This window comes from Ictidomys tridecemlineatus, chromosome 8 (genome assembly GCF_052094955.1).
Source record: "Ictidomys tridecemlineatus isolate mIctTri1 chromosome 8, mIctTri1.hap1, whole genome shotgun sequence".
NCBI classification, from domain to species: domain Eukaryota; kingdom Metazoa; phylum Chordata; class Mammalia; order Rodentia; family Sciuridae; genus Ictidomys; species Ictidomys tridecemlineatus.
This window is the reverse complement of record NC_135484.1, coordinates 13,858,569-13,873,807: the sequence shown is the minus strand read 5'-3', so window position 1 is coordinate 13,873,807 and position 15,239 is coordinate 13,858,569. Positions and strand designations below refer to the sequence as shown.

Genomic DNA, 15,239 nt, shown 5'->3' with positions numbered 1-15,239 from the left:
AAATGCACTGCTAAGTATAATGCCTCAATCACTGTAGGGCTAGAATCTCTGAGGTCTGCAAGAAGAGGGTTCAGGGCCTAAGATCTTCACGATGCTGAAGGACAAAAAGGAGGTGTCTTTGAAAATGGAGAAAAGGCTGACTGGCCCCATCTAAAAATTAGCAAAACGAATGACATAGACGATTTTCTGATTTTAGTGAAAGGAACTGAAATGGCTGATATTTTAAAGGGCAAACAATTTTCTTTTTTAATATGAAATACTTTTTTTTTTAAGGGTGAACAATGCAGCAAAGCATTTGCATTGTTGTTTCTTGTGAGCTTTAAAATCAGAAGCAGACTTTGTTTTCAGATATAAATATTTAGTGTATTAACTTGTATTAACTGTTTTGGGTGCAGGAGATAGTGTGTCCTGGTCAATAACTGACATGAACAACACAGAGGCTGCGGACTCAAGGGGCAGACTTGTGTTACTGGGTCAGCAAAAACTGCACTCAAAATGCAAAGACAGCCAAAACGGCTGCCCAGGAACTGACACATTGTGTGCAGGACAAAAAAAAAAAAAAAAAGCATTCTCTTCTAGTCTCCAATCAAGCCAGTGTCCTCCCCTTGGTGTTTGGCCACCACTTCCATCTCACCTCATGCTGAGAAATCTGGGCTTGCAGCTCCTGGATGTTGCTGGTGGCCACGGGTTTGTCCTCAATCTCTCCGTGCGCTTCTTCTATCAGTTGCTGGAGATGCTTCATTTCTTGCTCGTATTGCTCATACTGCACAACAGCCTCCTTTAGAAAGAAAAAAAATAACCAACAAATGGTTTTCTTTCTCTATTAATAATTGAGTAAGTGACTGTACCACTGTCTGCAGATGGTAGTGTTGACTTCTGTCTCCTTGTGTTTCTAGGGAACACAAGAAATGATGGGTGAAATCCCTAGATGGTCCAAATTCTCAGATATTTTCAAGGTTTTTTTCCTCTAAAATATTGTAATCGAGCTATGAATGGAATAAAAACAGTTGATTAATCAGAATTTTTTTTTCTTTTCACATTTTCCTGAAGATTAAAAGTAATGGTGAGAAGGTAGAAGCAGCATGTAAAATGGAATTGTTTCATTTCTCCATCTGAGAAATACTGAATAACAAGTAAGAAAGACACTCAGCTAAAGGTTGCAGTAGGGAATTAAAATATGAATTATGCATGACTTCTAACCTCAGGAATTGAATGTCTAAGGAATTACAAAGTAGTATAAGGAGCAAGGATAGCTGATCAAATGGACCACTAGAGATTTTAATGAGAGGCTATTTATGCAATTAATGTCCTTTTTGTGGTGGAAAGTGCTATTTTTCTTATTAGGTGAAGAGATTAAGAGTTAATGCTTGGGTGTACTTCTTAAGCAAGAAAATGAATTTAATGAATCAATAAACTGAAATATGAAAAAATTCTACAGCATATGATAACAGTAAGTCCATATTCCTGGTTCTGGGTGATTCTTGGGTGAATAAAAGCCAAAAACTATATCATTGCATACAAAATTAACCTACACAAGTTGTTCTTTATTTAAAATAGCCTCAAAAGATGATTTTCACCCAAAGATATTTTTACAGTGCCTTCTCAGGCTTTTGTGGGTGATCCAAATAATAGCAGTTTAATCTCCTTGTTTTATATAATCAAAACAGTCTGTCAAATTTAACATTCTGGATGTGTTTGGATGGCTGAACCCACACAATGCTAAGAAAAGCAGCCCATGACTCATCCGAGATGGCTCTGTGGGCGTGGGCACCACCGTGGAGCCTGGGGGCACAGCTGCACCTGCCTGCATGATGTTGCACTGCTGGATGGCTGTGTGCTGCAGCCGGCTCGCCTCCTCCTGCAAGCGCAGAGCAGCTTGGCAGAGCGGTAGGCTGGCCACCACATCCTCTGGGATCCGGAGAGCGCTTTGGCAGAGCTGCACAGCTTGCACCTTCGGTTTTAGTGACTCCATCTCAGACAGCAAATGCTGAAAAGTCATAGTTCAGAAATTTAATGTTCCCATCATTTAGTGCATAAGCAAAAGACACGAACTGAATTCTAGACACAAGTTATAAATGTGGATGTTTTCAAATAATGCATCTAGTGCTAAGATCATAACTGAATTTAGAAAGTAGTTTGCCTGGCTCTTTTTAAAATATAGGTCCTCGCCCACTGGCCCTGAAGTATTTTTGCTTACCTGTCGATGAGACAGTTGTTCCTTGAGACTCAAACGCCCAACTTCTGGAGAAGTTAGGGTGGTCTGGGCTTGTTCCAAAGCGGCTTGTAAGTTTTTCAGCTCCGCTTCAAATTTTTTCATATCCTGGAGAGTAAAATCCATTTTAATACCAGTCTATTGCACTTACAGACCAAATTCCTAAAATTAACATCATAGTCAAGAAACAACATCACCCTCTTTCCACAGTGGAAATACCGATTTTTAGTGATAGATTTTTTTTTTCTATTTATTTTTTTGTTTTTACCTTGGCTGCATCTTGGAGGTTCTGCATTCGAATTTTGATCATCTGCCGCAACTCCTCAGTCTCCCGTCCCAGTTCCACCACTTGCTGAGACATCTTTTCTGTACAGTATACACTAGAGAGGTACTGCAATTTCTCCGTCATTGCTTCCAGATCAGTGTAAATTTCTTCAGACTCTTCTAGCAGGGTCTAGAGTGAATTGACAATATTTAAGACCATTGGCAGGTAGGCAGGCAGAGGGGTCAGTGACTGACATGGTGCGGTATGGGAAGGAGTAAGGAGAACTAAGTGGAAATTCATGCTACCTGCAGGCAGCACTGTGTGTTTCTCACTACACAGCTACTGTGCAGTAACATTCATATTCTACAGATAAATTCTGGATGCATATTGCCCAAAGACTTGAAAACAAGACAAGAACATTACAAATGAAAACTCTGAGCACCTGTGTTAAGTGAGACAAGATAGAAGTGGACTTGAAATATCAACAGGCACTCATCATCCAGGATGGTGTCATCTATTGGGACTAACAATAGTACAAGTGGATATTTCATGCGCATACATATATGCATACAAATATGCAATATATGAGAAGTAGAGTGAGAGAGACCAAATGTGGAGAGATGCCTCAGGTGAGATGTGCTGCAACTTGCTGGAAGGTTGGGAGAAGGCCTCACGGAAGAGTGACGGAACAGTGATGTCTGATGTAGGTCAGAAGGAAAGCATGTTTTGAAAGAAGGAGGAAGGGAGAGGCCTTTCACAGTGAGGGAACAGCATATGTGGAATCACAGGGGTGGATGAGCATAGAATGTGAAGTCACAGCAGGAATGGGGAGGGGGTATCACTGTTAGGGGCTAGGTTCCATTTAAAAAAAAATGAAGTACGTTTTCTTCCCACAATGAATGTAAACATATATATTATTAAAAAACAAAGCTTGAAAAATATTGATACTATAAGGACGAAAACAAAATATCCTATCATCTCACAGCCCAGAGATAATGTTGAGAGAGAACTGCTGGTCCATGTGGGCCTACGTATTTTTAGTCAGTTAAAATCACAATGTATCAATAATTTTCCATCATTCCTTTCACCCAGTACTGTTCTCCACAGGTTCAACAAGCCTGAGCCCCTCCCTTGCAGACAGAAAACCTATCAAAGGCTTGGGAGTGACTAGAAGGGAGTCCAAATCCTTAACAGGCTTTTCATTATCTGTGCTTCTCTTATCTCTCTGTTCTTATCTCTCTTCTTTCCAGTTCTTCTGTACTAAAAAAAGAGCACCTTTCACTCCAGGGATTAGACTGCAGGGATTAGAGCAAGACAATGTGTTTCTGTGGAAAACACATTTCACAAACAGGGTGTGGAGTCTTCCGGATGGCCAGTGTCACTTCAAACATGTCCTGCTCAGCCAGGCAGTCTGGCCTGAGCACCTCCTGCAGGCCCCTCAGGCACCCTGAGTCCCCTCTCTGCAGTTACCAAGCTGAGTTACCTCTCACTGACAAACTCCATGGGAGGAGGGACAGGAATGTTCTTGGTATTCCAAATGCCTATCAGAATTCTTAGACTGGGAAAGGACTTTCTAAGTCCTTGTTGAATTAAAAAAAAAAAAAAAGAATGAATGAGTGTAGGAAATTTAAAAAAAAAAAACAACTCATGATCTCTTCAAAGATTGCATTATATTATGTTGTATGCAAATGTTTATTCAGAAATGTTGTTTGACAGCTAAGTGCTCTTTAGATTCCATTACAGTTATTAATACTGCACAAAAATTTTCTACATTTTGGATTCCAGCCTTAGTAATAAGTCCAAGAATAAATGTCACTACTCTGACCTAATCAGTAGGTCAGAGTAGTGATATTTTGGGTGATCATCATATATTTTACTAATTGTTTTCAAAATGATTTTTACCAGATTACCAACAGTGTTTGAAAGCTCTTACTTCCTTAAGTATAAACTTTGAAAAAATACTGTTAATTAAAATTCTCTCCCTTCTTTTCTGCTTAAACTTGCATTTCTAGATTTCTGAAGAAGTTGCATATTTCCTTTTTTTTCTTTTTGTTTTTTTTGTCTTTCATTGCTGGGGATTGAACCCAAGTCCTGGCACTTGCTAGGCAAGTTCTCTATCACGGAGCTACGTGTCTAGCACTTTTTATTTTACTTTGAGACATGGTCTTGATTAATTGCCAAGGCTGGCCTTCAGTTTCTGAACCTCCTGTCTCAGACTCATGAGTAGCTGGAATTACAGCTACTTATACTGTGCTTAGCATGTGTTTTCATCGTTAATGACTGAATTGTAACTTAAGTCTTATCTGTTAACATCTAAGCATATCTTACAGAACAATGATGTAGTTAAGGAGGACAGCTTGGGAGGAGAGTGTAAGATTGAGAAACAAGATTGTGAACACAGGGAAAAAACTAGGACTTGATAAAGCATTCCAGTAAATGACAAATGACAAATGGAAAACAAAAGGAGACTAATTTAAAAGACACAAGAGAAATTCTAGAATTCTTGAGGATATCTGTGTAACCTCGGTTAGTCTATATTTTATTGCAAGATTGTTAACCTACTAGGTATCTATATCTAACTCAAGCCTAAGGATGAAGTCATTTCCTGAATAATAACACCAAAAGAGAAGGAATATTTTTGTCACATAACTTGAGAGGAAATGAAGTAATAGGGCCATGTGATTAGACTCATGATTTATTCCCAGCTGACCTTGACTCCTGAGGAAAGTCAGATGACTGAGACTTGGCAGAGGGTGAGAGGAAGAAGGTGTGAAAACTCCTACAGACACCTGTACAGCCAGGTTGAGGACCAGGTGCTGGCAGATATGTTAAACCATTTGGTCCTCAAGTCTGACATATGAATATTATCTACATCCCCATAGTGTAGGTGAAAAGACAGAATTAACAGAGGCAAAGTATTTTGCTCAAAATAATCACACAGTCCCAAACAGCAGAGCTTGGTTCTCCCTCAGTTTGACTATGGCGTTTATAATCTTTCCATACTCCACTCTATCTCTTCATGAGGAAGAATTTCCCTGCATATAATTTTTTCAAAGAAGCTGCAAAAAAGGAGTTCTTTAAGGCTGATTGTTTTCGGTCTTGGGGAAAGGGAGATCTTGGGAAAACAGAGAATATTTACTTATACAGTCTAATGAAATCTCACAGGTAGCTACTTTCTGTCAAACCTGAACACTTGTCATTCTTTATCTGGTACCTACCATAATTTGATATCACAGCTCCCTATATTTCATGCCAATCTTGCTAGTTAAGTCAGATTGCTCTTTATTACTATTTGAAAACTTTTTCCTAAAGTTACCTGATGCAAAATGTACTGTTCCCGAAGCTGACTTGCAGAATTCCAAGCAATATTTCCATGTACCAAGTCTTTAGCTTTCTCAATCCATTTCAAAATTAATTCAAGCATTTCATTGTATTCTTCTAAATGTGATGCCGCCTGAAAAATCATTAACATCCAGATAACAAATGTAAACTCACCTCTTGAGCTAGACATCAACCTTTGATCTGTCTCTTTGGATACAACAGCTCTGGAGGTTAACAATTTTAGGTTTTTGTTTTTTTTTCTGTGAGACTGAAAGGGATCATGAAAAATCACTTTTAAGAGATCATGAAAAATCACTTTCCTGTGAAAAATCTGTCAAAGGTTTCCCAGAGTCCTCAGGATACAATCTAAGTCCTTCATATGTTGGGATGTTTTTTATTTTCCTTATTCTCCATCCTCATCTCACTTGTTCTAGATCCTTTCTATCCCTTTTCCACATCTCACTGTATAAGGAGGTGACAGATGAGAATGACAGCATGCTAAACCCCAATATTACAATTCATTCGGTACCAAGTCCTGTTTTTAACCTGACCCTGATTATAGAAATAATGCTTAATTGATTTGCAATCTACCATCAAGAAATTAGATGGATATGCTATCTGACTCTATTAAGTAAAAGTGAACACACAAAATAAATGAATATATTATATATATTACATATATTTTATTATAAATATATTATACATATTTTAAGATCAATGAATTTTGTCCCAAACTAACTTTATAAAACTTGCTAATGGATAATGTATTCATTTTGTTAATGAGTATTTCTCCAATTTGCAAAATATTTGCCCCCAAAATCCATTTTAATGACTACCTGTGACAGTGAATGTAAAATATGGTTTGATATGAACTAAACATGGGTTCACCTATAAAACCTTAGAACACAGGCATGGTATGAAATAAACTTCATCTTGCATCCTTGCCAATATTACCTTTTCATTTACTTTCAAAGAGAAAGGCAGATGACCGAAGTTTCTCTCTTAGAGCATTTCAATTACTGGCTTGGAAAACATACCTGGTTGAGCTTGGAGAACCGATTTTCAGCCTGCCTGAGGGTCTGCTGGTGGAGTTCAGTCAGCTTTCCTATCTTGTTGACCAATGGCTTGCCCAGTTGGCTGTTCTGTTCCGAGAACTTCTGTACTGCTGCATCTAATTCAATTAACTTCAAATTACAGCCATCCAGTTCCTCTCCCAGCACCTCAATGAAATCAAAATGAAAGATTATTAGATAGAGAAAATAAGATTCTTAAGAATTTTTAAGATCCGAAGAATATTTTAAATATTTTTTAAAGCCAAATATTATAAGTAATAATTCGACTGCAATCTACTCTTTTCTGTTTCTTGGGTGGGGAAGGTGGATCAGGATATGTTGTAATCCTGGTGTTTATTTCCTGAGTGAGAGGGATAACATTTTCCTTCTGCCCCACCCAAATGGATTGGAGTGACTTAACTCATCAACAAGGTGCAGACACAGAATCGACTACCAAAAATCGTTAATTCACTTTGGAATTTGCAAACCTGTATTCCTAAATTGTCACTTAATCTTTGGTAACCTTCTCTCTCATACACACACGTGTGTTTACTTATTAATAAGCCCAATTACAGAGATAAATTATGTAAGTAGATTGTGTTATTACATGTATAAAATATCTTTACTACTTACTTTTACTATTAGGTTTTAGTGAAGTTTATTGAATTTTTTTTCCATATTGACAAATAAAACTGGCTCCAAAAATCTATTTAATTTATTCAGTAGAACCCTTTATATTTCCGCTTCTCCTTCCTCCTTACCTTTTGGTCAGCTTTAGCTTGAGCTAAATTTTCAGTTTTTGCTTTCAGCTTCGTTAGAATAGTTGTGAGATCCTTGGCGATCTTCTGAATTTGCCGGCCATATTCCTGGCTCATGGCCTTACTCTGTTCAACTTCTTTCACTTTGTTTTGGATCTAAGTAACCAATGAGAACAGCAAAACTAACCATAGTTAAAATGTAATAATAGATACTAAAATTCTCAAATGATGTTGACTAGGGACATTTCAGGTGGACAGTGCTACTCCGACCTAGACGCACTTAGTCAAAGCAGTTAGTTGCAAGCTCCCCTGGATTTCAAGTAGACCACACTTCCCACTATCTTTTTGCATTTACTACACTCCTGCTGTTGCAGCAAGAAGATAATCAATGCGTGTACTGTGATTCATTGACTAAATATTTGCAAAACACTCATTATGGATGGCTGTGTGGACTGCTGAATCATATCTAATCCACTTACTAACTTTGGTACTTTGGGCCCACAACCTTCTCTAAGTATTTTTCTTTATAAAATAGAAAAACCCTTCTGAATAGGGGGAGGCACAGAGATTTGTTTCAAAATAACAAATTTGTTTCAGAAGGTTCTGGTAATTATCTCTTTTCTTAACTTCCCAATTATATCCACATAGTGTAGTATAAAGGTATGTTCAAAGGAAAGGAAGGTGAAGAGACAAATTAACATTACAAATTTCTAATGGATCTCATTGGATTTGATAAAAAAATATTCTATATTTGCTTAGAATAAAACACTGAAAAGAAGATGGTAAAAAGGAGAATGTCTCCCACATAAAAGGCCTTAATAAAACCTGTTTTTTAGAGAAGAAACACATCACCTAAAGAGTACATGGTATCATACTTAGTTTTTATTTGAGTGATGAAGTATCAGGAAGGTATATTAATAACTATTATAGATAAATGGAGCCAGAGGAAAGGAAAAATTTGAATATTTTAAAAAGATACGAACTAGCCAAGTTATCTTTCCCAATAGACCTTCCAATGTCTAAGAAATCCAATAGGCCAAATAAATATTCAAATAGAAAATAGTATGTATTAGTGTAGATCAAAATCATGATGCAGTAGCATTGGATTTTGATGAGATTTTTAAAATACTCTGCCTCTTAAGATTGAATTTTGTGCTGTGTATTTTCACTTCTTGCAGCAGTTTAGATTTACTATATATTTTCTTTCTGTTTCACAGAGAATGGTTTCAACTAAACCTTAGTGACTTTAGTATTCAATCATTAAGACACTCTTAAAAATCCATTTTATTTTCACACAAACGTTACATGAGGCACTTTCCATGACATGAAAGAGTGTGCTCTTTGTGAGACCAAAGATAGAAACCTCCCTTTGGTCTCAGTACCAGAAAAGACTATGTCTGTCTTTGTAAAAAATTATTTTAAAGTTGGTACACATGGATGTGTCTTGCCATTCTTTCCTCAATTGTTTGGAAGTTAGGACCAAACTGAAGCCCCTCCTCTTACAGCACACATCCACCAGCATGCGCTCCATTTTCTTTTTCTTTTTTCTTTTTTTTTAACCTTGATTGTTTCTTCCTTCAAATGTCTTTACCTACATCTTGCTGAACTAAATCTACAACTAAAGAGTTCCTGGCACACTGGAGGTATTCAATAAATACTTTTAAACACATGTAGTACAGCTTATTTTTTTGTTTTTTTAAGCATTGTTTCAAAACTGAGGGGAATCAGATACATTTTCTTTAATAGCGTAACATTGTTATTCATATTTGTGATCATCTAATGTGGTTCTTGCCTGTGAGTAAGACTTCTAATTTGGTATTGTTGTTGTATAGTAATCTATTATTTAATTCTGTTTCTAAGAAGAAAATCATTAACTCTCATACAAAAGGACTGACCCATAGAAGAATAGAAAGCCCCTCTTCCTTGATGGCAAATGTACCTGCTCATAGATCTTTAGGTCCAGTGCGACTTCAGCTAACTGCAGAGAGATTTCAGAAGGCAGGATTGTGTAAAGATCCAAGTACTTCTCCTTCTGTTCTTCAGCCATTTTCTCAATATTCTGTCTGTGATTTGTGGCTTCTGTCAAGAGGGTCTGAATAAAAGATTGAAATAAGAAATTTCTGGGAGTCTGGTAAAGACGTTATCATTATGGGTATAGAGACAAGGCTCTCTATTGCTCACCAATAGAATATGATTAAGCTTAGAACTAGAGAAAGAAAAACAAGCTTTCCTTCAAGAAAAGAAAAAAAAAACTGGGCTGGGATTGTAGCTCAGTGGTTGAGCACTTGCCTAGCATGTGTGAGTCACTGGGTTCGATCCTCAGCACCACATAAAATAAATAAATAAAATAAAGATATTGTGTCCATCTACAATTTAAAAAAATATTAAAAAATAAGAAAAAAACTTTCTTTTAATCTCTGAATATGAACTTTGTCCCCTTTTACAAGACAAGCAAAAAAAAAAAAATCCAGTGAAGTCATACTAATGGCCTTTCATATAATTCCTGTCGTAAGTTTTAAATTCTCTATTTTATTATATGTAAGTGAGGGTGTCTAATTAAAATGAGGCCAACTGTCTTTTAGAATGAAGAGTATACAGAATGAGCAGATTTCTCTACCTGCAGTTCTTCCAGCTGAGCATCAACTTCTATTGTTGGATTCCCTAAATATTCTTTCGTTTCTTGAACCCAGGATTTCACAGAATTTATTTGAGTTTCCACTGCTTCTCGATCCTGCAGCTCCTGCTTTACCAGTTTTCCATTATTCTTCACTTTCTCCTGCATGCTTCAGAAACATCGGGGAAGGAAGAAGAAGTGGATTATGAAGGGAACCACCTCATATATGACATCATTTTATTAAAGAGAGAGAGAGAGAGAAACCTTGTATCTTTTCTGCAAGTACACTTCCCTGAAACTGTCAGATAATGCTCAGTAGAACTTAAGTTCACATAGGACAGGAGAAAGTATGTTATCTGAAGTGAGTAATCTATTCCTGGGAAACTTGAGTTGACTTTCTCCCCTGCACTGAGTGGCAACCAGCTTCCCTAGCTAGAGCAGTTGGAGACTCTTGGACTATTTACCCCCTTGGAAATCTGCTCAAATGGAACAGAATTGTCAGCATTTCAAAGTAGTGCATAGTGGATATTTGTGGCTGTTAGAAATAGCCTTTATGGAAAGAATCATGCTTTGAACATTTCACAGGTATTAACATTAATAATGCCACATTTGAATTCTTTGTTTGAATTAATATAAATTCAGTAAAAAAAAATTTCAATAAGTGGTGTCAGATCACCCTGACTTCATCCATGACTGAAAGAGGTATATATATGAGATAATATTAGTTAATATGGGAATTAAATTATTTAATGACATGTTTTCTCCTGACCCAAGATTGAATCCGGCTGGTTACGTATCATCAAGATTAACTTTCTCCTAAACTCACTGTAGCAAATGGGTATTAGATATTTGGACTTTAGTGTCATCATAGCTCCTAACTCCCTGTCACCCTATATAGTCAAGGAGCTGTCAAACTTCATCAAATCCAAGTTCTAAATAGCTCTCAGCTGTTTAGCTGTCAAGCTTTATTTCTCCTAAATCACCCCATCCTCTCTACACCACCCAAAGAGCTCCTTGAATGTGTGTGTGTCCTTCCAAGCTTTCTTACTTATCATCCTCATCTCATGACTAGCTCAGGACCACTTAATCTTGAGTGTTAAAAGAAAGTATGCTCAGCACTCTCTCTGAAAGTAGCTGCCTGGGCTTTCTACTCCCTTAGCAGACTTTTCATAGTTTCCTGAAATGGCTCCTTTCATTCATCTCCATTATCTGGCTGCAAACTGCATGAAAGTAGGCAATGAGCCTGTTTGGTTCACCACTGGATTTTTAAGTATGATCAGAAATGCATTTGCCAGATAGAATATTGAAATATGGAGATAATGGGAACAGATCCCCACATCTTGACTGTGGCATTGACTCCCATCCATACCCAAGTACCCCAGATGACCCTTTGGGTCAAGGCCAAGTATAGTAACAGAGAATGAGAGCAGGTTTGTAATTACTTGAGGCACCGATGTTGCATTGCTGTGATCTCTTGCAGGATGGGTGGCTCTTCTCCAGGGCTGGGGATGGCTACGTCCTGGAGCATGCTCAGTGCCCGCTGCTGTAGTGTGCCCAAGGCCAGCTGCTGCTGTTCCAACTCCAGTGCACATGTATCATGGTGTTCGAGAAGGGCCAAGAGTTCTGCTTTTGAAACTTTCTCTGCTGAACTTCCAGGCATTTTATCTTGCAGCTGATCAATCATTTCAGTGGCTTTCTTAACCTAATGACAAATGTACATATTATCAAGTTCAAAAATAAACTGAAAAAATAGGGTAATTTCAATAAATGCCACATTTGACACTAGTACATCAGAACACATTAAAGACAATAACATGAACTTTAAATTTCAGAAAATTAAAACCAGAACAATCTTCTTAACATGAGAGAAAAGCCACCTCTTTAATTCTGCGAGTAAATTTTTAATCTCAAAATCATATCAGGAACAGAGACTATATAAAATATAGAAAAAAGTTTATTTTTAACAATCCAAACAAATGAAAAACTTTTCCAATATTTAAATTAACGTGAATGGGTACTTTGAGTTATTTTAAAAAAAAAAAAGGCTAAAACACTGAACCCTGCTTAAAAGATGGAAGACATTAAATATAGGATTTGGTGTATGAGTTGACTTCTTGATGATTTTTATGACAGAGATAAGGTATTTTAAATGTATTTTTTCAAGGCCAGGTAAGAAAGGAAATGGGGCACAATGTGAGCTGTCCTCCTTTCAAACTGTAATTGCTTCTTGACTTTCTAATTGAAATAATTTGACCCTGACTTGGGATTACATTGCATATTGAACGATGTGTTTTGTTTCACAATTTAGTTTTCACATCACTGAAAAAGACACATACAAAAATGACTTTTTACTTCCATAATGTCTATTTCAAAAAGGAGCAAAATACTGTTTTCCAAAATACACTCCAAGTGGTAAGGAAAATACTACCTTGAACCCATCAATAATGAAAATTACCTTATCATTCAAGCCCCTCCACTCCTCCACTGCATCTTCCAGAATCTTCTCCTGGTCCTGGGCCACAGCATGAAGGCGGGTCCACCGCTGCCAGACAGTGGTCATTGACCTGCTCAGGGTGGCCTTGCTCGCCTCATTTCCAATTTTCTCCAGTTGGGATGCTTTCTCCTCTAGGGCCACAATTTTCTCACGGAAAGAGTTAACTACAGACTCTAAAGCCTGGGGAAGTAGGTGAGAGAAAAAGACATCAATGGGGGGAGAGCATAATTTTTTAAGTTCTATGGATTTGGGTGAAATAAAAAAAAATACATGCAGATAGATATGTTTCACTTAACTTTATTTTCCTCTAATAGCTCTTACTTTTTATTTATATTTTCGACCGAGTTAGACTTGGATATTTTAAGAGCTATGTATTATTTATTTATTAAGTAAAAAATTCTTTTTGCTACTTTAAATGACATTTCTCCCATTTTTCAAAAGCAACAGAAACATAAACAAATTGAATGGGATATTTTAGTATGCTACAGTCTTCCTTACATCGCTGCTCTAGATGTGTTCAGTTATGATTTTCTAAAGTTTGTTTGACTTATCCTAAGTTATCCATAGGAAGTTATTTAGTGACATTTATTAAGCACCACATCTTATCAGAAGCAAATTGCTCTGAATTCTTCATAAATCTTAATTATGCACTTGGAACGAAAATCCAAAAATATTGGCAACATTTTATTAGCTTAAAACCTCTATGGAATGTGGTTGTCTCTTTATTATATTTAAGGAACTCAAGTGAAAAAAAAGATTTAACAAACTGGAATCATCATGGGTCAAAAAACTCATTATAAGGGACTGAGGACACGGCTCATTCGATAGAGTATTTGCCTCACATGCACAAGGACCTGGGTTCAATCCTCAGCACCAATAAACAAACAAACAAACAAACAAAAACTCATTGTAAATATAATTGAAAGATATATTTTAAAAAAATCCACCAAGATGCTGACCTTGTGTTCTGACAGTTTTTCTTCTGCTGCATGACTGGAAGAAGTCTTCAACAAAGAAAACCCAGACAATTTCTTTTCTGCATCATTCATCAATTCAATAACCTCTTCCTTTGTTTTCTGATAATCTTGCCATTGAACTGTACATCTTGAAAGATTTCAACAGAAATCAATAAGCAATGTGAAATCACACATTCCTATGCAGAGCTCTGGTGTCAATATGGCTAAGGATACTTAAGAGAGAAGAATAAATTTACACACTAATGTGTGTCAATAGTGTATTACTATTTTCTGTGTGAAAATTCACTTCGTCAAAATATACGGTATAAAACCACTCTAAATACCTCTGCAAGAGGTCTAACTGGGCATGTGAGCCCTGGATGGTCCTCTGGCTCCTCTCCTCCAGGGAAGCCATCTTCTGTGCCAGATCTTCTTTGCCAGTGGGCTTGATCAGTGGGTCCAGCTTGGCCACCAGGCCTTGGAGCTCCTCCAGATTACTGTGGAATTGCTCCTCTGTGCTGAAAAACTCCAGGTGGCTCTTGAGATTCTCCTCTGCGCTCTCCACATCTAAGCCATTGCCTGCCAGCTGTAACATTTCTTGGGCATCCTCAAGCCAGTCATTAGCTGCTTGGAATACTTGATAATACCTTTGACACTGACTGTATATTTCAGTCAAGGTAGCCTGAAAAACAGTAAGCACAAATAGAATCAACTGCCAGTTACAACATGGTTGCAGGAAATAGTTTCATTTTTTCATTTATTTTCTAGTCCTCAGTCTGCAAACATGTGAATAAATGACTTGATTAATTGGTGGAATTTTTTTTATAGTGCAATCCATTATTATTTTTTATTTTGCCTTCTGCTATTCTTGTTATAATTTTATCATTGCAGTTAAAATAAAAAAGTAAATGGAAGAGAAATGTGTGTTGGTATCTCAGCTAGTTCTAATATTTCCCTTGCTTTCTAAAGAAAATATACACTGCTTAGTATCAGGTGGCAGGCTGAATGTTCAGCAAGGTGCAGTTAGGTCTCAGTTGGTTAAAGGTGCAATGCCACCAAACTTCCAAACTGGCATTCACCAGACCAAATAGCTATGTCTGGAATTGAGTCTTGAATAGAAACTAAAATAGAAAAGTATAAGTCTGGAAGCCTGGTCCTTTCAAAGCCAGACAGAAAGGAAACACTGGCCAGTCATTAATAAATGGACCCAAAAGCCACGCTGTGTAAGCAAATACAGAGAAGAGGTAGAGAAAGTGCGAGGATGTATCAAGTAAGGAAAGCACAGGTAGGCAGAGCAGAGATTTAGCAGTGGGGACTGGAAATGCTCCTGGGAGCATGAACTTCAGTGGCCTTGGCCAAGGCTGTTGAGAGCCACAGCCAAAGGGGGCCCAGCAAACTTCCAGCTGCCAGCAAACTTCTAGCTGCCAGCTGATGATTGGCTCACAGCGGCCCTAGCAACATCTAGCTGATTGGCTCCTCTGCGGTGATGTTCATTGGGCTGTTTCCCTGCCCTTCAGACTGCCAGCTGATGATTGGCTCACAGCGGTCCCAGCAACATCTAGCTGAT

General features: G+C 37.5%; 1 protein-coding gene across 15 annotated transcripts in view; it reads right to left on the bottom strand.

The window, feature by feature from the left end:
• Syne1 (spectrin repeat containing nuclear envelope protein 1) overlaps nucleotides 1–15,239 on the bottom strand; it is a 428,203-nt gene that overhangs the window by 154,602 nt on the left and 258,362 nt on the right. For all 15 annotated transcript variants that reach the window (XM_078018867.1, XM_078018877.1, XM_078018878.1 and 12 more), the window contains 13 exons: nucleotides 14,017–14,354; nucleotides 13,676–13,820; nucleotides 12,678–12,896; nucleotides 11,665–11,924; nucleotides 10,226–10,391; nucleotides 9,548–9,700; nucleotides 7,612–7,764; nucleotides 6,836–7,018; nucleotides 5,794–5,931; nucleotides 2,481–2,666; nucleotides 2,198–2,320; nucleotides 1,805–1,987; nucleotides 635–778 (listed from right to left, as the gene is read on the bottom strand). In XM_078018867.1, coding sequence (XP_077874993.1) covers nucleotides 635–778; nucleotides 1,805–1,987; nucleotides 2,198–2,320; nucleotides 2,481–2,666; nucleotides 5,794–5,931; nucleotides 6,836–7,018; nucleotides 7,612–7,764; nucleotides 9,548–9,700; nucleotides 10,226–10,391; nucleotides 11,665–11,924; nucleotides 12,678–12,896; nucleotides 13,676–13,820; nucleotides 14,017–14,354 — 2,391 coding nt within the window. The remainder of the gene's footprint in view (nucleotides 1–634; nucleotides 779–1,804; nucleotides 1,988–2,197; nucleotides 2,321–2,480; nucleotides 2,667–5,793; nucleotides 5,932–6,835; nucleotides 7,019–7,611; nucleotides 7,765–9,547; nucleotides 9,701–10,225; nucleotides 10,392–11,664; nucleotides 11,925–12,677; nucleotides 12,897–13,675; nucleotides 13,821–14,016; nucleotides 14,355–15,239) is intronic.